Below are 22179 nucleotides of genomic sequence, written 5' to 3' on the forward strand. Positions count from 1 at the left end.
CTCTCGGAAGCAGATTTTACAAGAGATATAGTATGATCTTTCCAAGACAAGTCCCGAGAGAATGAAACCCCAAGTATGTTTAAGGATTATGCAGGATTGAGCTGGGTATTATTAAACATTAGTGGGTACTCATGTGGAAGATTCTGTTGGGTTGATAGGTGTAATAACCGAGTCTCTGATGAATTAAAAACAACAAGATTACTTTTACCCCAGTCAGAGATAGAAGCTAAGTCAAACATTAGGTGTGCCATAGCCTCATCCCTTGTTTGTTGAAGTAACTGCTGAGATGGACGTTGCAAAACCGAATGGAAGGGTGAAGGGTGGAATCATCAGTGTATGAGTGGACAGGGTTAGATGTACAGATTATAAGGTCATTGTTGAATAAAAGGAAGAGAGTTGGGGATAGGACAGAGCCCTGAGGAACACCACTGTTGATAGATCTAAGAGAAGAACGGTGGCCATCTACAACTGCAGCTATAGAACGACCAGAAAGGAAGCTATAGGTGACAACACAGAAGAATAAGTAGAAACCATAAGAGGGCAGTTTGGATATAAAAAATTTAAGCCCAAATTGATCGAAAGCCTTTGAGATGTCAAGTGCAATGGCAAAGCTTTTACCAAAATCCCAAAAGGAGGATGACCAGGAGTCTGAAAGCTAGGTGAGAAGCTCTCCAGTGGAGTGTCTCTGATGAAACCCATTTTGATGATCAGAAAGAAGGTCGTGATAGGAAAAATGCTTTAAAATTTTTCTGTTAAGAATAGACTTGAAAACTTTTGAGACAGGATGTTAAAGCAACTGGGAGATGGTTAGAGGGTTGGGAATGGTCACCCTTCTTTGGGACAGGCTGAATGTGAGCAAAGTTCCAGCAAAAAGGAAAGGTACAGGTTGATAGACAAAGACGACAGAGTTTACCTAGGCAGGGTGTAAGCACAGAAGCAAGAGGTCAAGCATGTTGGAACTCTCTCCAAGATGGACAGGGATACAGGTAAGGTGCTGTATAAGCTGCACTAGGTCATTAATCCATCCCGTCCGGGTGACATGTATACACGTCCTCCTGTGGTTGTCTGGGGGTCATGTATACATGATCTAGCAATTCGCGCCATTGTTTGAATATTCAGCTGGTTATTTCAACCACCACACCCTCTGGCAACCCTCCCTCATGCATCGCAGTCACGCTTCAGTTGCCTGCCTACCTCCGTGATGGATAGACCTACGCAAATAGGTATTCCTGTATCCGGACCCTCGGGTGACCACCCACGCCCACTGACTTTGACACAATGAAGTCAAAAGGCCTTAGAAGGAAAGGCCTAAGTGATAGTGAGATAGGGAGGGAGTCAGATATACCATTGTCACCAACTGTGAGTGAGGAATGTGACTCCTCCTCTGAGAAAAGTGATATCGCTATGCTGAGTACAGAAAAGTATGCATCAGAGGAGGAGTGACCATGAATTCTCCACTGTGTGCCGATATTTTCCGTCTGCACAATCATCAGCCTTTTCTGGTGATGTAGGGTCAGATGTAGTTGATGATCCTGTGGAGGGTGATATATGCTCAGTGGACAAAGTGGTGGGGGAGGTAGGGAGTGCAGGGAGAAGGTGGAGGGTGGCGGGAGGAGGAAATGCCGCAGGCTGAGCCGCTGCACACCAGAGCAGCCTACAGTGGAATTTTCCACCCATACAGCATCTTCACCACCTTCACCCAAACGGCCTGTATCACTACATGCATCACCTCGTGCCTCACTACACTGGCCTGCATCACTACATGCCTCACCACGCCAGCCTGCCTCACCATGTGCCTCATCATGCTGGCCTGCATTGCTTCATGCCTCACCACGTGCCTCACCAAGCTGGCCTGCATCACTACATGCCTCACCACGTGCCTCACCATGCCAGCCTGCATCACTACATGCCTCACCATGTGCCTCACCATGGCCGGCCTCACCACATGGCCCACCATGCTGGCCTGCCTCACCACATGACCCACCATGCTGGCCGGCCTCACCACATGGTCCACCACACCAGTTTGCCTCACCACGTGGCTCACCACACTTGCCTGCCTCACCATATGCCTTATCACCACGACCTAGCACATCAGGTTATGTTGGTGCAGGTGCACGCCGGCAGGCACGTGCCCACCAATGCCTTTCACCAATGCCATCACCACCACAATCACCATCACCAGCATCATCACATGCCTCATCTAGTGATGAGTTGGCAGACTCGCCACCATGCCACCATGCTAGGGGCCATGGCAAACGAGTCAGGAACCGAGGACTGGTAGGTTGGAGACTTTTGCCTGAGAGGAAGGGCCAGGGTTTCAGCCTGAGGTACCTGTGTTTGATGACACAAATGTAGGTGTGCAGCTAGAATTTCCCTGTAACAGAGCTTCTTCTGCAGTGGACTTCTTCCTTGCTTTTCTCACTACAGCAGTGATGGAGTTCATTGTGAAAGAAGTGAACAGTTTCAGAGATTTCTGCTGCAATTGGGCTGACCTCACACCTGAGGGAGAGTGCAAAAATCAAAGAATGGAGTGCAACGAGTGTTAGTGAAATGTATGTTTGGCTAGCATTGACATTGTTGATGTCTCATGTTAGAAAACATAATATACACGATTCTTGACTCATGGACTATATTGCTGCTATGTCAGTATTCGGTAAGTATATGCCACATGACCAATATCTAGACATCCTGAAGTACCCACATTTTTCCATGAATATTGGCCCACATCCAAATGATAGGTTTCGGAAAATTTGCTCGATTCTGGAGATAATGAAGGAAAAATTTTGATCTTTTCTCGGGCCATTCTGGAAGGTTGTTATCGACGAACCGCTTATTTTTGTTCAGGGGACGTCTTTCCTTCATTCAGTATATTTCCTCAGAGAGACATCGTTATAGAATAAATTTTTTTTGTGTCATTGCAAGACGGGTACATGCTGGATTTCATTGTGCATATAGTGAGTGATGACGGTTTTGTCGAAGGACGATCACCATGGTTTCTCTGGCTCAGTTGTCAAGAAGCTAATGGACAGGTACTTCGGTGGCAACCATATCCCTTACACTGATAATTATTACACAGCACCAAGTCTTGCAAAGTACCTGCAAGAATTGGATCGTGTGGCACTGTCCATGCAAAGAGGAAGCACTGGCCATCCTTTCTTAGGCACCGTGAAGGGGGATTGCAGGACCTTGAAATCAGGTAAACTCCTAGCAATTCACTGGCACGATAATAGAAAGGTGAATGTCATCTCCATGGTCCATGAAGGTAAGTTGATTGACACAAGCAAGGTCGATAGGAGAACGAGGCAGCCAGTTTTTAAGCCTGATGCTGTTATTGATTATAACATGAACATGTGACTTGTCAATAAATCAGATGTACAGATTGGTACCATTGACTGTCTGAGGAGGTGTTGTAAGTGGTATAAGAAGGCATTCCTACATGTACTGGAAATCTGTGTACTGAATGCCTTCATCCTGTACAAGGTTACACAGACCAGCACATCCCTCAGACAGTTCAAGAAGGTTGTAATTTTCGGATTTCTGGAGAGGTATGGACAGGTTAATCCTTCCATGAAACGGAGGCACAGTGTGTAGCAACTGCCTGACCGCCTGCAGTGCAGGGACTACCTCAGCAGACATTTCATGGCAGTACTACCTCGCACACCTGCAGGCAAGGAAGCCTTCCAGCTTTGCTCTGTCTGCGCCAATTCATCGCATTGACCACAGCAATGCTGTATGACAAGGTGGTGGTGTGCTGAATGTGAGGTTGCACTGTGCACTGACTGTGTCTTCGATTTCCACTCAAAGACCGAGTGGTAGGAGTCTGGGTATTGTGCATAAGTTAGTTTTGCACATACTGGTATGTTGTTTTTTTGTAAATAGAAAAAATTATTTTACTGCTCTGCGTATATTTATGTGAATAATGGAAGAAGAAAGTGTTTCATGATGTACTCGCAGCCTTATTTTATTTTGAAAACATTTGTTTATACATATTTCTTATGATGAAAAAGTTTAACTCAAGGGAAAGACAAAGTCATAGTGGTAAGTATTTCCGGTTATGGGCAATACGTAAATGACTACCGGTACTTTAACAAATTTATTAATGATTTTGTAGTAGTCCTTGTCGTGGTAGTAGTAGTGGTAGTATGTGTTGTAGGTATGGTAGTAATACAGTAGTAGCAGTTGCGATAGTTGTTGTAATAGTAGTAGCTGTGGTAGTGGTAGTTGTAGAATTAGTAGTACTTGTAGAAGTGGTAGTTGTAGTATTAGTAGTAGTTGTTGTAGTGGTAGTTGTACTTGTACTTCCAGTAATAATAGTATTATTTCTAGCAGCTGTAATACCCAGACTTCTAGTCGCTCAGCGATGCCAGAATCGAGCAACACTCCTAGCCAAACATACATTTCTGTGTGTGTGTGTGTGTGTGTGTGTGTGTGTGTGTGTGTGTGTGTGTGAGAGAGAGAGAGAGAGAGAGAGAAAGAGGGAGGGAGAGAGGCTGAGAGTCTGTCTGTCTGTCTGTTAGGCGGAAAGAGATGAGCAGCCTGAGTTCAAGGTTGTTGCTACCGTGACCGGCCTACCTGCACCCAGTTTGACCGATTATGGAAAAATATTCACGGAAACAGTGTTTGTAGTGGATTTTGGTCTCCTGGAAGTGTCATCGAAGTGTTATCATTGTGGTGGGCTAGTGTAAGCCTTTTTTGTGTCACTGAACCTCTGCCACACATACGGACACCGGCAAAAAAACAACAAAAATTGCCATTATTCCCCAGTCATTCACTCTCCTACACGCACTGCACAGACCAACTGATGCAATCAGCTTGAAGTCGAAGCACTGGTGAATAATATGAGACCTTGTTTATTATAACTGGTCAAGTATTAACAGAGATATGAAGGTTTAAAAATAGACGATTTTGCAGATTTCTGTCGGGAATGCCCGGCCGTGGGGAGCACTTGCGACTACATCTGCCGGACGGGAGGGGTTAAGGATAGAAAAGATGTAGGTTTGTTCACCAGGTATATCAGTGAAAGGAGAGGAGAGCCACAGGTGGTGATGAACATTGAAATCTTGAATGGAGTTTTGTGCAGTAATTGTGTTTAGCAGTAGTAAAAATTACTTATCCTTTTTTCCAGGATATAACTGCTAATGCTGGTGTCCCGCCACAAGATACTGATATTGATTTTTGCTGACACGAGTTATATTTCTGAGCAGCAGCAGCTAATAAACAACTCTAGATGGTTATTTGTTATCTGCTTTCATGTACTGTACTGTTTTCATTTGTTGTCACATATTTGAATATTTCATTTAAAATGTCAACCATTCCCTGCACCCGTTCCCCCATGTGGATTCCATGCAGGTGTTCTGCTAAACTCATTGTTTCTTTTCTTGCAGAATGTGTAAACACTTGACAGCTGGAGAAATTAACCGAGGCCAATAACCAAACTGCTCTTTTTATGTGGTAGGATTAACCTGTTAGAGAAGTTTGTAGCTAGTAATGTTCACTGGAGTACTGAGAACGACACCACTGTCCAGGCAAGTATCCCTGTTGCGGTCCCCCACAAAACAAGTCTGAACAGCAGCTCTTTAGCCCCCTCCCCCTCCCCTCCTCCCCAACTTCTGATATTACTTCTTTTCAGGAATTCTAACTACTGAGAAAGGGGATGAAAACGGTGAAAAAACAGATTGTCATACCAGTGATGACATAAAACTTATTTCAGATTCTTGTGAATCAGAAGAGGACGTGTATGAGGTGCAGATGTTGGGAACTCCATCATGCGAGGCCAAATGGTAGTTTTGTGGTAGGGTACCTAGGAAAAGAGTCGGTTCTGTATATTACGTTCTACAGTTGAGGACGTGAGCAATACTCTGGGTGAAGTTACCAATGATTCAGCTGATGGTGTGTTTGTTGTGCGAGCAGCTACGAACGACCTGGTACAGACCGTCGCGGAGGAACTGTTGGAATCATTTTAGGTCCAAGATCAAGGAGGTGTTAATCTAAGGGGTATTTAGCAGGACTGGAGAAGAGAACGTATTCTACAGTGTTCTTCAGCCTATAACATTGGTTAAAATCTCGTTTATAGTAGGGCATAGTGTCTGTAAACCTGTGGGATGATTGTCACTAGCAGCCGTTTGTTTGTAGAGGATGGTCATTAATTGGGCCTAGTAGGTTCTGCAGGCTTTGGCTTTCTCCTGAATGATGTTGTGTGCTCTTTCATGAGAAAAAAAAATACACAGCGCTCAGTGGAGAAGGTGAGCTGACACGTAATCAGTGTAAGACAAAATACTTGACTAACTCCATCACAGAAATGGATATATGCTCATAGTTTCAAAAATAAGTTTACTGATTTGGAGAATCATTCGTTTGTTGATTCATTAATGAGTCTAAGACAATGGAAAATTTATGAGCCAATATTGTAATAGTACTGGTAATTCGACTTTCAGAATATCGGACCAATGATGTACAGTTGCCCAACTAGAAAGTGTGAAAAAATTCTCTGCTGTATGGCTCTTCTCGGCAGTTTCCCCAAAGTAAACGAACGTAAGTTTGTGAATGAATTAGTCACAACATTCAACCTTTGTAAGGAGGGCCCTGATTGGCTGAATCAGTGAGCAGTGGAAAAATACAATTTCTCCTTCTTACACGTTCATGTAGTGTAAATGCGGAGCAAAAATAATTAGCATATCGTTAATATAGTAAGATATTTAAGCAGCAAATCAGTGCTATGTAAAAATGTGGAACTGGAAAAAAAAATCATCATTCCAGGCTCATATAAACTGGCATCGTTGGTTGAGGGAGAAAGGTGGGGGTGAGTAACTCGAGTAGCTTCGTACCAACTTTACCGAGACATCAGGACTTGATGAAATTTTAATATATTACCGGCATATTGATTTACAGTTATGAAATAATATTTTTCGAGGTATTTTAATACCGACTTGCCAGTATGAGACATGAAAGGCACGTAAGTAGCGACAGAATAATGGATATGTGTTACTCGTTAACAGCTAATAAGTTCGAATCTTGAGCTCAAACAATACGAATAATCTTACCTAGCCCTTATTACATAGAGGTGGGAAGAGAAATGAATAAGTTTATAGTGAAGAGATTAAATCTATACTCCGTTTTCTTTTATTAAGGCGAAGATGCACTTGACAGGTTGTTGATGACTGGCTGAATACAACATGTCCTATAAATATTTACTAGCCCAAATTTCCCTCTCAGATATTTGTTGTCAGTTAATGCTGCTAGATTATGAAGTAATGTTGCATTCAGCCAATAATCACAAATCTGTCAAGTGCATCTTCGCCTCGATTTAAAAAAAACAAAAAACAAAAACAGTATAGTTATCTGAGCTTCCATGATATTATACTGTAGTTATGATCTTACAGAAATTTTAACAATTTAATTCACTATGCGTCATGGAATACAATGATAGGGCAAATGTGTGTGTGTGTGTGTGTGTGTGTGTGTGTGTGTGTGTGTACAATCAAAGACAAAGGTAAGTCCTAAAATTTGGTGAAAATATGTGCTAGAAGGCTCAAATTTTGCTGCCCACTGCTTTGCGTCATATGGACAGTTAGTAGCACTGACTTGATTTGTCATATGCTCCAGGTAACGAGAGCGTGGATACGAGCATATTTTGTGTAACTAAATCATACCAAATCTTTATTAAGAAAATTTTCACGGTGGATTTATATTTGAAACATGTTAATCTGAGTTATGCATCTGTAATTGAAAAATCCTTTTCTTGTAAATATGAAAAGTTGATTGGATTCTCAGTATTAAACCATAAATTTTGATTTAACACGTATCTCTGATTTTAAAGGAATAATTTCTTTTTAGGTAGTCTATTATCATAACGTTAGTCTGCGGCACACACACACAAAAAAAAGTAAATATTTTATCCTAAACCATGATTTGAAAAATTTCAAGACATTTAACAAGAGTTTTTCTAATATTCTCGCGAGTATCATAACATACATCTTTTTACCGTCTTTTTGACAAAACATGCTATGCCAATGAGTGGGAAGTTCTAAGAATTAACTCATTTCTATTGTTGAAACATATATTTTTTATTTGATTTCTCTGATGTTTGTAAGGTCTGTCATGTTCATTACTGCTATAGTGTTTTTCTATAGAGGTAGATATATAGAAGGTGACTGTAACTTTAACCGATTTATGTATTTAGTTTTAGCTTTTGTTTCATCCATAGTTCATCTATCAGCCCCAAATTTAATTAGGAGTCTCTTAAGGTGAGATGGCGTAGGTTAATATATTATAAAAATGAAAAGCCTGCAAATCCTAGAATACTAACCTTTTTGTCTAATCGAGTAGGTGATGCAGCGATTCTCCTAAGAATCACACCTACATTCGTAGAGAGGAGGTTGGGATTATTATTTTACTTATTTTATTTACGTGATGATTTTACATTATTAATAAAAAGGCATTATTATAGCACCTATAACTAAAGAGCTCAAATTCCTTTTACAGCTTGGCTTCCAGCTGCCAAAGCAGCACCTACTCCAGTTTCAGCTTTAGCTAACTTTTCAACTGCTGTAACCGTGGGAGTATATTTACTTATTCGATTTAGTCCTGCTCTGTCTCAAACAATTTTCTCTGCTTTCTTATTGAATATTTCACTGACAATCTTTATGTCCGGACTTGGTACTGACTTTGAATACAATCTAAAAAAAAAAAAAAATCATTGCCCTATCAAACCTAAGTCAGTAAGGAGTTATATTAGGAATTTTACCATTAGGGTTCAAAGATCTTGCTTTTTTTTTTTTTCATTTTTTAACATAAGTGCTATTTAAGGCCATTTATGTATTTGTGCTAGAGCACTAATTCATAATGTTAAAGAATGTCGAGATATATTGAAGATTAGTAGCATATATACCAATAACTTGTATGAGTATAAATCTTGCAAATTTGGCATTATGTGGAACCCCTTTTCTAGCAGGTCTTTATTCAAAAGATCTTAATTTAGAAACACCTGTTACAAAATGGATTAATATTGTTATTGTATTTATCTATGTCTCTGCAACAATATTAACAGTATGTTTCCTCTTTTGTCTAATTATTTTATTCTATACCTGGTGAATTTTAATTTTGCAAGATTTAGTAATACTGATGATTCAGCTTCCGTTAAAACTTCCCTATGTTGGCCCTAAGAAGAGGAGCTATTTTAAGAGGTGCTTTATAGTCTGGTTTTGTTTGTTAAAATCAGGTTTTGTTAATTACAATAATTGGTGGTTCAATAGCCTATCTCCTAAATATAGTACAGGTTAATTTAAAATTAAATTAATTTAATTTATACTCTTTGGTAGTATTTTCAGGTTCAATGTAATTTTTACCTTTTCAATCTATTTTCAATTTCTCTAGATCCTGGTTAAATGTCGGGCAAGTTTACTCTAAGATAAATGATAACCTGGAATAAGCGGAGGCCAGGGAATATTCCAGACACTAATAAACATGTCTAGATTACATCAGATAACTAGAGATCTTTTATAAATTTTGTCTAGGTTCTCACTCTTATACTCTCATTCTTTAGTATTTACTTTTATAATTTATTTTTAGAATACCACTCTGAAGTTGCAAAACAGATGATTACATCTAAAAATGTTTAAGCTTCTAAAGCTTTTTCTTATACAGCGAAAATGTATCATGTTTTATTACACCTGTTAGCCCTTTTTTTCTAACTGAAATGAGTAGCAAAGCATCGTGATCGTCACGCTGTTTTTTGCTTGTGAGCTACCCTACCAAAATGAAATGTAAGGTACATAGATTTTGTAATGGATCCCGAAGACAAAAAATCACTGGCAGACCTGCTTCTTATTTTGGTGCTGTGTCTATAACGTCCAGAAAATTAAATTGTTACTGGCAGAGTATTATAGATAACAGATGGTGATGTGTTTTCAAGTGCTGTCTGCAGGTAGTCAACTCGTAGTCCCATTACTTTAGAACACCAAAGAGTTATCGAACTAATTAGCTAGCAACGGTGTTTCACTTTTTTGAGACAAGTCCTGAAAATATAAATACATCAAGTTCTAATCATATTATTTTTACTGATAAAGGAATTATACTCAACTCATAATTACTCATTGCACCGACAAGGCTCACCCACAAAACTGTTATCGATCTTTCCTCTCAGACGAAATTATGCTGCCTTAAATTTATTTTGACTAACAACCAGCAAAAACGTTTAACACGCAAGCAAAAAATTCCCTATTGTAACTCCATTTTAATGTGATTAGGTGGTGCTGCAGTTGTTTGGCCACTCGACTGTGAGAATGTGTTTCATCGTCACGTTCAAATAAGCAAGAGGGGCAGTAAAGTCTCACCCAGCCAAACTATTTTAGTCTCTTTACAGAGTCCATTTTATCTCCCACTTACAGTAGACCTAGTTTGTCCTAAGAGTTATAATGTTTCAAATACCTGTAATCATCCATAAACATAAAACATACAGTACTATGAAGTTATAAGCTTGGAAGGGAAGATTTAAGTGAGTATGATTATCAATTACCGTATGCAGAACACTATAAAAAATACTGGCATAATTATCAGCGGAATACAGGCCGCTCTTCACAGAGCCATACTGCACTAACATTCCTCTCTGCTACTTCTAATAATAATAATGAATATACAGGAACATAAATCCCAAATATTTCTTTTAATTTGGTTTAATTTTTGACTCCTTGAAGTCTTTTTAAAAAGTGTGGGGATATCTGCTTAAGGAACAACTGTGCCAATTTGATGGAAACTGAAGAAAAGTGTAATGACACACAATTAAAACTTACTTGGATGGAAGACTAAATGAGACCAAGGAAATACAGTAAGTCTCCACACAGCCTGCTGCCTGGCATAGTTTGGTTTACCCCGATATACACTATATGAGTTAAACAAAACCTTCCCTCTTTACGCCTGCATCATTATGTTGTGTTGTTTTACAGACATTCGACTGTCTGCTGGCTTGAATAACTACAATGACAGTGCTTTTCTAGGTGTGTTAGTGCTTACTTATTCCGCTTAACATGATTTTTCCATTCTCCCCTATATCCAATGCCTCACTGTTGTCCACCAAATACAGTGCACTAGTCCCGTTCTACTTTTCTCAGTACTTTGAGTTTAATATTATAAGCAAGGATAAGGAATCGTACAATTTTCAGAGTAAATCAGGTTTTAAATGAGTATGGAGAGAGAGAGAGAGAGAGAGAGAGAGAGAGAGAGAGAGAGAGAGAGAGAGAGAGAGAGTATCAAGTTAAGCATAGGGTAGAAGATTTTCTATTTCTCCTCCTCTATACGTCACCATTAAGTTTACCTGTCTCAAATTCCACCTCCCCTCCCAGACTCATGCACAGAAATATATATATATATATATATATATATATATATATATATATATATATATATATATATATATATATATATATTTAATGCAAAAGAGAAGGAACCAAAGGCCAGGAGTCCGCAAACCGTTCCTTCCAAGAATAAAGCAAAAACATTACCAAAGAGAGCCAAATTCAAGATCCGTTCATTTCGAGATGCCTGGACACACTACTTTTGAAAGACAGACCATAGGAAGCAAGAAATACAGACAGAGGGAGTCAGTTCCAGAGTTGACCGGTTGCATAAACGAAGGACTGGGAGTAACTGTTAACTCCTCCATTAGAGAGTTGGACAGATAAGGCATGATAGTTTATTACTTGACGGGTGCTACGCGCCAGTCGTAGAGATGGAGGGATGCAAGCAGACAGTTCAGAAGAGCAGTAACTATTGAAGCAGCGATAGAAAAGAGATAAAGATGCATCAGTCCGACGAAGGGACAGGTTAAAGGGAGGAGAGTTAATGAGACGAAAAGCCTTTGACTCAACCCTTTTGAGAACAGCTGTATGTGGGGACCCTTCCCACACATGAGAGTTGTCCTCTACACAGGAGCAAATAAATCCCATGTATAAAGTCAACAACTGTGCAGGGGTAACGAAGGTACGGAACCAGTTTGCCTCACCTAATCTCTTGGAAGCAGATTTTATATATATATATATATATATGTGTGTGTGTGTGTAGTGTGAACCAAGTGTAATCGGCCCGCGCAAGCCGACTGGGTGCAAGCATACTTTATAGTAAGCGACACTGGTTCAACCACAGCACCCCTGGTGTCCGCCCATGTAGTATATGGCCGGGTGAACACTCCCAAAGTTTATTACCCTGGCGGGGCGCGAACCCTGGCTCACCCGTGTACGAAACGCCCACTCTACCACTGTACCACAGAGGCTCCACTAACAAGCATTTCTCATCCTATATACAATCTCTACTAGACAGCCTAAGCCACTTGGTAGAGATACATTGGCTGTATCGTCCCGACTTCGGTCGGGATAGGCCGGTCCTGCAGTGGATTCTCAAACGGCTGATGATGATATATATATATATATATATATATATATATATATATATATATATTATATCTATCTATATCTCTCTCTCTCTCTCTCTCTCTCTCTCTCTCTCTCTCTCTCTCTATATATATATATATATATATATATATATATATATATATATATATATATATATATCTATCTATCTATCAATCTATCTCTCTCTCTCTCTCTCTCTCTCTCTCTCTCTCTCTCTCTCTCTCTCTCTCTCTCTATATATATATATATATATAATCATCAGCTGTTGAGCTCCACTGCAGGACCGGCCTATCCCTAGCGAAGCAGGGATAATACAGCCAATGTATCTCTTCCCAGTGGCTTAGGCTCTCTGGTAGAGACTGCATGTAGGGTGAGAAGTGCTTGTGAGTGTGATTGTACGGTTGTAGTGGCTTTGGATGTGTGTGTTGCGTGTGAACCAAGTGTAATCGGCCCGCCTTAAGCCGATTGGGTGCAAACATACTAAAATTTAGTATCTGACACTAGTTCAACCACAGCACCCCTTGTGTCCGCCAAAGTAGCAAGTGGCTTGGTGACCGCTTCCCAAAGTTTTTACAACTCTGGCGGGGGACGAACCCGCGCTCACCAGTGTGCAAAACTCACAGTCTACCACTGAGGCTCCATATATATATATATATATATATATATATATATATATATATATATATATATATATATATATATTGAGGCATATACAGAACATCATAAACGATATGTCCACTGATTCCATTTTAGCATGTAGGAGCCATTTTGTGCTAAGCTGATTGATCCATCAGACAGAGCTTTTTCGTCGTCGCGATTATTGTGTAGCATGTCTGGGTAATAGGATAATAATTTCATTGCCAGAGAGTTTTAAAAATCAGCTCCTAGACCAACACATTGATAGCCATATTCATTAAGTAGCCTACTGGCAATGCTGTATGTCGAATGACATTTGTAGACGTTCTGCAAGTTACGGTTCTAAACGAGGTGCATTATCGAGGGGCACCAACAGAGAGATGAGGAATGAGAGGCTTCAGGGAAATGTAAGCAGTCTTAATCTTAAAATGTGCCACATTGGGTTTCGCTACCACCCAACTCTTTCAATTAGTTAAGCGAATCCTCTCGTGCTTTAGCTCACACTATAACCCCGCTTTCACACAAGGCCACTGGCTGCCGACACCGGTGGCCGCCACTGGTGACCCAGCGGGAAGGGGCCGGCAACTAGTGTCCTCTACTGAATTCACGCCATTTCTTGGCACGGTTCTCAGTTGAAAGAATGGCGTCACAGGAAGAGCTCCTTCTCCTTGCTTTGCTGGCGGCAACTGGTGGTGCCGTATGAAAGCTCTGATTTGAAACAATGCTTTATAGCGAGTGGCTGCAACCGCCAGTGGCGGACACCAGTCAAGCAAGCGAGCCACTGCCGGGAGCTGGTTGCCGGCCGTGCAACCGCAGTGGCCTCGTATGAATGGCTCCATTGAAAACTATGGGAGGCAACTAATTGCGGCCACCGGTGGCCTCGTGTAAAAGATGCCTAAAAGAAGCTGCTGTAACTCTCTCTCTCTCTCTCATATAAATCATCCTGCTCATGGTCCAGGCTGGGTGGCTAGATGGGTAAGTTGGCGGGTAGGGGGGTCGGGGAACATATAGGGTGGGTGCTTGGGTGGGTGGTCAGGTGGGATGGGTGGTCGGGCAGGGGGAGGTCGAATCGATGAGTTGGGTGTTGAGGTTGGCAAGGTGTGAGGTTTTAGTAGACAGGATAGTTTGGTAGAAAGCAGGGTGGGGTGAGGTTGGGTGGGGAGGGTGGAGTGGGGTGACTGGGCATTGTGGAATAGGCGGAATGTAAGGGTAGGGTGGGTAAGGTATGTAAGTGGCCTTTGTGGGTGGGTGGGTGGGTGTGTTTTTTTGGTAGGTGAATTCATGTATGGCCTCTCGAAGGAGAAAGTAAGAGATGAGCTTGCTACAGTGGGTGAGTGGATAGGAATATAGTTTACCTGGAAGAAAACAGCTTTAAATGGGCGAATAGGTTCATGGGACAATTTAGCCGAGGAGTGGATCAGATCCATGTGGGAAAGTAAGTCCTTGAGGACAGACGTCCTTGGGAGCAATGGGCCAAAATGAAAGCCTAGCCTGAAGAGAATAAAAAGGTCCATGAATGAAGTAGGTCTACGGGAGAAAATAGATCCATGAAGGGATTCGGTGTGTCTGCATGGGAAGTAATAGGTCCATGGTTAATGATAGTTTCATGGATAAAGTATGTTCGTGGAGGGAATATGGGTTCATGGGGAAAGTAAACCGGGAAAAATAGGTCCATGAAATATATTTCTATGGAGAAAAATAGGTTAGTGGGGATTATAAGTTCATGGGTAATCTACTTCCATTGAAATACACACACACACACACACACACACACACACATATATATATATATATATATGTGTGTGTGTGTGTGTATGTGTGTGTGTGTGTGTGCGTGTGTACGTGCGTGCGTGCGTGCTTGTGTGCGTGTGTGTGTGTGTGTGTGTGTGTGTGTGTGTGTGTGTGTGTGTGTGTGTGTATTTCTTGGGTGAATCTAGCATTATTGACAAAAAATAGGCTCATGTGAGAAATAGTTTCATGGAATACCGGTAATGTACGTTCATTGGAGAATAGGCCTATATGCATAAATGATATATGAGGAAATGTGGGTCGCAGATATAAAACTGATCCATGGGGAAAAAAAAATTTTGAATGGAGAAAATACGACCATTGAGGAAAATCGGTCAACTGGGTGAAAACAGTCCCATGGGGGGGAAATGTGTTGTTAGTGGGCACCACATTGTTACTACAATGTCAGGTTAATGTACTAAGGGAGTGTAGTAACAATGTCAGATTAACTAACGAATAATAAAAGTTGCTTTAACTATTGTAACACCCGCCCCTAAACCATACGCTGCGCGGTGCGGCCTTCGCCCCGATGCCCCTGAAATTTCAGAAATTAGAAGCCAACGAAGGAACTGAGAATAAAATGTGTGTATTACAGAAGTTAAGCAAGAAGTTAGCTTCAGTTTATGTACAGAATACAGTGTGTTAATCTTATTACATTCTGACAGGCACTTAGACATAGTAAAACAATAGAACTAACCTGAGATTATATTAGTACTGACATGTCGATCGAGAAATGAGAAAGAGTAAATGAAACACGTTCAAGGAAGACTCAGAATCATTTGTATCCTCCATGCACTCTCCTCACAGACGGTATAGACAGCTTGCTATTATAATGCATTTACTTATCACCTGACAAAGATCCCCAGTCCTTTCCAGCTCAAATGAATTCCGCATGTAGTCAAACTGGAGGAGGAATATGATTGGCAATGAAGAAGACCCATTCCTACCACATAAATGACACCCATCGAATTTCATGAAACACCGACCTACACTAAGTAGAGTGATCCAGTTGCTCCAACTGAAAACAAATCGACTAGGATTTATATTTTGAAATTATGTAATTAATTGATAATATAGAATCATGTTACATTTTCCTTTCAGATTTTCTTCTAATCATTATTTAGCCAAAGAACTCGTTTGAGAAGACTCCCCAATCATATCATCGCTCAATATTGGTTTGGGGAAAAAAAAAAAAAAAAAAAAAAAAAGCCTGTAGAGCGAATTTATCTTTACACTTTTGTCTTATTAACTGCGTCAGTACTTGCAATATTATAAACAAGGTGTACTGGAAATTAAAAATACTTTACGTCTATTTGTAAATAAAATATTATTTGAAAATGTCATATGAAATAACTGAAAACATTTCCCAGCTATAGCACAGGACTGTATATCTTTATATCTAGAATTAAATCAGTAATATACGAAAGATTAAGAGTAGGAGTAGAGGTACAGGAACAATCACCATGAGGTGTTTATTAACTATGTCCCTCTTTGTAATTTAGGCTTTCAGCCATTAGTGGGTATTTCAGCAATTAGCCTGGGTTTCAGAGCCATTGCATTATTCTGGTTATCACAGTTACCTCCCATAGATGTTACTCTGAATACTCATGTTACCTACTAGTCCAAAAGTGAAAAGCGGAGACAAGATGCAAAATTCATTATCACTTTTACTCACTGAATCAGACAAGGTCTGCTCGATCAGACAGTTTGGGGTTACACAATAACAACTCACTGAATCACTCCATCACTTTTATATCATACGCGCAGTCACTCACTTTTTCCATTCTCACTAACGCTCACTAAATCATTACAACAATTTCATACCATTAAATCACCCACTAATGCTTCTCTTTACCGCTATAATTAACTGAATCTCTCCATGACTATCATATCACACACTACCTCACACATTTATTGCACTTTCACTTTCTTGACCACTGGATGAATCGCAGCATCGCTGTCACCCGGATATAATTACCAGCATAATGTCGCCTGGGACAACCTACGTCCAATCTCATTGGTGAATTAAATTTGCTCTACAAAGAAAAAAAAAAATACAAAGGATGAAGTTATCTTGTGCCTCAGGATCATCTGGACGTGATGAAGCACATTCTTGGAGCCGAGTGGTCAATCAATCCCACTTCTACCTCATCAACCTACACTGACAGCTAGCTTAAACATAAACATTTTAAAAGGTAATGCATTGCCTCACATCTTAGGTGGGAATTAAGGTCTTGATAATGATGATGATGATGATGATATTAACCTAGATGATTTCCATGATGAGTACGAAGATGAGTAAGATGGTGATAATTAGGATGATGGTGATTACGAGGATGATGATTACGATGATTACGAGGATGATGATTACAGTGATGATGATGATTACAGCGGTTATTATTACGATTACGACGACGACGATGACGACGACGACGGCGGTGGTGACGACGATGATGATGATGATGGTGACGGTGATGATGGTTATGATGATGATAAATTATGGAAATCATGGACAGGCTTGAATCCAATGGATTACTTCTACTCATTGTCAATAATCAGTTTTTAATGATTTAAGACTAAATTACAGCACTAGTGAAAGGTAGGAGACAGGTACCAACCACGTGTAAATGTAGGGAAACATTGTCAATTATGAACTGATATCTCAGACTATCTAATACAAATACAGACAAGCGTGGAGACCATCGTTGGTAAGTACAGATGAAAGACGAACACTGTCGCGGCTATGAAGAGGATATAAAAAATACCAAAACGTTCAAAATATCATTTCAGTAATACACTACGTACACTGTAGATTCGTCCGAAACCTGTTTAATACATCCCATACATTTTCTACCATCCTGAATTGAAAATGGGTGGGCCCATCTCCCAAATATTTTTATGGTTGGACTATATGACCTGAACCACGCCAGAAATTAGAGACTTGTTGACAGCGAAGGAGAGGGGTACACCAAAAACTGCTAAAATTGATGCCATATTGTTACTTACGGCAGAGTTTATATAAAGCAGCATATTTTAAATTCGGTGGTCTTTCTCTCCTAGTCTTCATTTTATTACATTAAAGCAGACAAGAGGTTGAGCACTCCATGTGCTTTGTTGAATGCAATACCATTGAAAATGTATACTACAACACTCTTTTTTCTTACACACACACACACACACACACACACACACACACACACACACACACACACACACACACACACACACACACACACACACACACACACACACACACACACACACACACACACACACACACACACACACACACACACACACACACACATCATCGATCATTAACTGTTGCTGCAAATATTTCTTTATATAACATACCGGTATATTTCTACTGTACCAGGAAACAAACCCTTATGCCCCCTTAGCAACAAAAGGATCCAATTCCCGGTTACTGAAATCCAGTACATTTTGGATACGACACCAACCTACGAGGTTGGCAGCAGTTTACAAAAACTCCAGTCATTTTGGGGGGATTCCATCGGCTGTCTGTAAAATGGCACAGTCGTCGTATTGGACTGTTTAGCAAAGCTCCAACGTGCTTGCTTGCGTCGGCCTTGGTCACCTAATAGCGGCTGTCCATGCTGCTGGATCTCTGACAGCCTCCCTGTTCAGTCCCTTATCCCTGAGGCCACACTCTGTGATCTCTTCCCTGGTCTTTTTCAGTCTGCCTCTGCCATCCGTACCCTCGACGTTCACACTTCTCACACCCCGCACCCAACTGTCATCCTCCATCCTCTCAGCATGCCCAAACCATCTCAATCTACCCCTCCTCATCACAACATTCATATACTCCAGCCCATTCTTCCTCTCAACTCTTAAATCGTAAACCTAGCCCCCCTCAGGAATAGCATTCAAGGACGCACTACACATCCATCTAATCATTGTCATTTCTGTTTGTTTAAGCCTACGAATATGCTCTTCATTTACTGCCCTGGTCTCACTACCCTACAGAATTCCTTTCGTAACACATAATGCATACAAAGATCTCTTAGTACGGAGGGAGAGCCCTCTCAAGGTCAGGAAAGGCAACAACACCCAAAACTTCTTCCAACCACTCTTTACACATGCCACAGTCCCAGTTCAGCAAATAACATGTCCCCCAAACACCAAAACTCTTCCACACATTCAAGAGACACACCAGCAAGTTCAGTCCCTTTACGCCTGACAATCCCCGCTCCAGTGCAATCAAAAGACCATCAGGGATATTAGCACTTCCTGGAAAACTTATTAACCCTTTTAATGAGAATCTCAAATGCCATACCAAGAGATATAGCAAGTAGTGGTCCATAATCAGGATCAGAGAAATTTCTTTTCTTTGGAATTGATTAGATATTGGCTTCTTTCCAAGAATTTGGAAATGAAAACACATGTATGCATAGTCTGGATAATTTAGCTTAAACCTGAGCAAATTCTGGGGAGATTTTTTTTTTTTTTTTCAAAACTATGGTAGAACTTCAATCTGGCCCTGAAATGTTGTTGATTGGTAAATTGTCTATGGTTGATCTTACATGTCTACTCTGTATTTTTAGTGTAGCAAAAGTAAAGAGTAAAGTTCTAGTACAGGAACGTTTTTGACTGATTTTCTCTAAGGTAAAATTCCTGGTAGGTGTATTGGCAAGAATGTTAACTTGCCGTGGGGTTGATTTACGATGATTCTACCTGAAGATTTTAGTAGGGGAGCTAAAGTTGAAAGAAATGAGAGTTGACAAAAATATTCTTGCCATTTGGATTATTTAATAGTCTGGATGATTAACTGTGAAGAAAGTTTGATTTGGTGAGATTTAGTACTGCTTTTGCTTGGCTTCTAAAAATTTATGAAGCGATTCAGGGAGTCTGCATTTTGATTTTAATAAGAGTTAAATGCTAAGGGCTTCTGAGTGGTTCCTCTGGCACAACTGAAGTCAAACCATTTCGAGGAGTCCGATCTTTTAGAAAACTGTCGTCAGGGTATAAGAAATTCCTTACTAATTTGCATTAGATAAATGATGTGGGACTACGTAGAACTGATAACTATTGGAGAAAAAAGACCGCCATGGATATCAGCTACTTGATTTCTATATCCAACACAGTCTACCCTATAAATGTGCCATTTGGCTACCCCGACTGGTTTAGAGCGGGTGGGTTTGGGGCAACTGACGAATGAGGCTTTGATAAGACCGTGATCTGAGGATCCTTGTGTTGATAGTAACTGTCTTTCGATGCCTATGGTTATTTGTCAGGAATAGGTCCAAGAGATAACCGCTGGTGCCTGAATGTCTGTTACTTTACTTGGTTGCTTTAGCAGTTCCTTGAGATTGAACGCTTCTTCAAACAGCACGCATTCAAGATCCGTACTGGCACGAGTCTTTGGAATTGCTGGACTTTCTGTCAGTTGAACAAAACCTTCTCGTGCTAGCCTGTGTGTAGTTGCTAGGTGCACCAGTGACAGAGAAGAAGTTATTTTAGGTGGCTACCTATGACTGTTAAGACCTCTCAGTTGAACAAATTCTTCCGTTGGTTGCCCAGATAAGATTCCTAAACCGATCAACCACAGGAAAAAAAAAAAAAAGTCCGCGGAAACCTTGCCAATTATGTGATCGTTTATACTTCACATATATTTATTGGTAGTCAGGTGGTGGGAGATGTGTTCTGTTGTCTGAACGAACATATGAGTATTTCATCCCAGGCGAGGACAGGGAAATCTCTGATGCTTTGAATTTCGTTAAAAAATAACCTCTAACATTTGATTTAATCGCTACCAATTCCTTCCTTAAATAAATATCGATCCATTATTATTCTCATCTCGTTTCTAAGCAAAGATATATCCTATACATCAACGTATATCATTACCTCCTTGCAGGGCCAGCCGAGTGGGGGTGGCGCACCAGAAAGGGACAACAGTAAAGCTAACGGAGTGCCGGAGCGACAGACCACTGTCTTCACCACCCTCAGCACCAACAATCCCGATAAAGTCTCAGACAATGGGGCCGTATCGGTCTCCTGTTACGTTTCCGAATTATCCCGACTCGAGATGTTGGCTAAAGAACAGCCACATCAACACAAGAAGGCAAAGAAAGAGAGTTTAGAGGCCAAGAGGGAGAAGAAGGCAGCCAAGACTTTAGCCATCATCACAGGAGCTTTCGTGGTCTGTTGGCTTCCCTTCTTCGTCACTGCACTGCTCATGCCCGTCTGCCCAAGCTGCTACTTTTCTGACGTCATGTTTTCCATTTTTCTATGGTTAGGATACTTTAACTCTACTCTCAACCCTATCATCTACACTATCTTCAGTCCTGAGTTTAGAGGCGCTTTTAAGAGGATCCTGTGTGGCCGGAAAAACCAACGATATAGACCCGGAAAATTGCGATAGATTAAGATTCATAACACATTAAGTTTTTCTCTGTGTTCCTAACCCGATTCCTAGAAAACTATTTATCACAGTATTTTCTTTCAAGTTTCTGACCTTATTCCGCGAAAGGTAAGAATTACGCAACTAAAAAGGCCTGCAATATCTGACTTGTCAGTGATTATGTTGATTCCATACAAAACATTAATCTTTTGCCTCCTGGGACTTCTTTTGACTGAAAAAATAATTTCATTTCTGTTAAATAAAATCCATCGATGTTCCAGGAGCATAGAAATGAATACTCAAGATCCTTTTCGAAGCTTTTAAGTACTGTAATAATATTTCTCACTCGAATGACTTATTTTGCTGTAAGGCTGAACAAAAGTCTGAAGTGTACCAGCCACAGCGAAAAAGTAAAGAATATACATAGCTTCCTCGTAGTCGTCCATCAAGATTTATCGCAGCCATTTTAAAGCGAAAGCGAAAGAAGTTTTTAGAATTATTTTCAGTTAAACTGAAATTTTATTCTATTGCCGTCATTTCAGATCTAGAAAACGTTATATCGCTGAAACAAGTCTTACAAAGAATATGCTCAAGGCGGAATACGGATTACTTAACCTCATGGAGTGAATATCAAGTGTTACTTGTAGTCTGATGCATCATCGAAATATATAATAATAATGATGTGGTACTTGAAATCTGATGTATCATCGTTGAAGTCTATAATAATAATAATAATAATAATAATAATAATAATAATAATAAGGAAAAGCAAGATACTATGAAGCTGCATACATTAGTGAAAGCAAGAAAAAAAATGGTTAAACAAAATCAATTCACACAATCATTGTACTATAACTGCCGTAAGGTAAACAAGTTTTTCGTCTATTTTTTCACTGAATAGCCAGCCTCGGCAACCCCCCATTAATGTGTATAGATAGGTAGAAATTTTACAGTGATGAGATAGATTTGCATAATTATACCACAAAGACATCA

At 40.3% G+C, this 22179-nt stretch overlaps 1 protein-coding gene across 1 annotated transcript in view; it reads left to right on the forward strand.

Annotated features, from left to right (window-relative positions):
* LOC145398021 (5-hydroxytryptamine receptor-like) overlaps window positions 1-21207 on the forward strand; it is a gene marked incomplete at its 5' end in the record, with an annotated part of 128251 nt that extends 107044 nt beyond the window's left edge. The window contains one exon of the mRNA XM_080270986.1: window positions 20707-21207. Within this exon, the coding sequence (XP_080127112.1) occupies window positions 20707-21207 (501 nt within the window). The remainder of the gene's footprint in view (window positions 1-20706) is intronic.
* Between the last annotated feature and the right edge of the window lie 972 nt (window positions 21208-22179).

The sequence above is a fragment of the Coenobita brevimanus genome, chromosome 5 (genome assembly GCF_032717465.1).
Source record: "Coenobita brevimanus isolate Jiangsu-jjx chromosome 5, ASM3271746v2, whole genome shotgun sequence".
Taxonomy (NCBI): domain Eukaryota; kingdom Metazoa; phylum Arthropoda; class Malacostraca; order Decapoda; family Coenobitidae; genus Coenobita; species Coenobita brevimanus.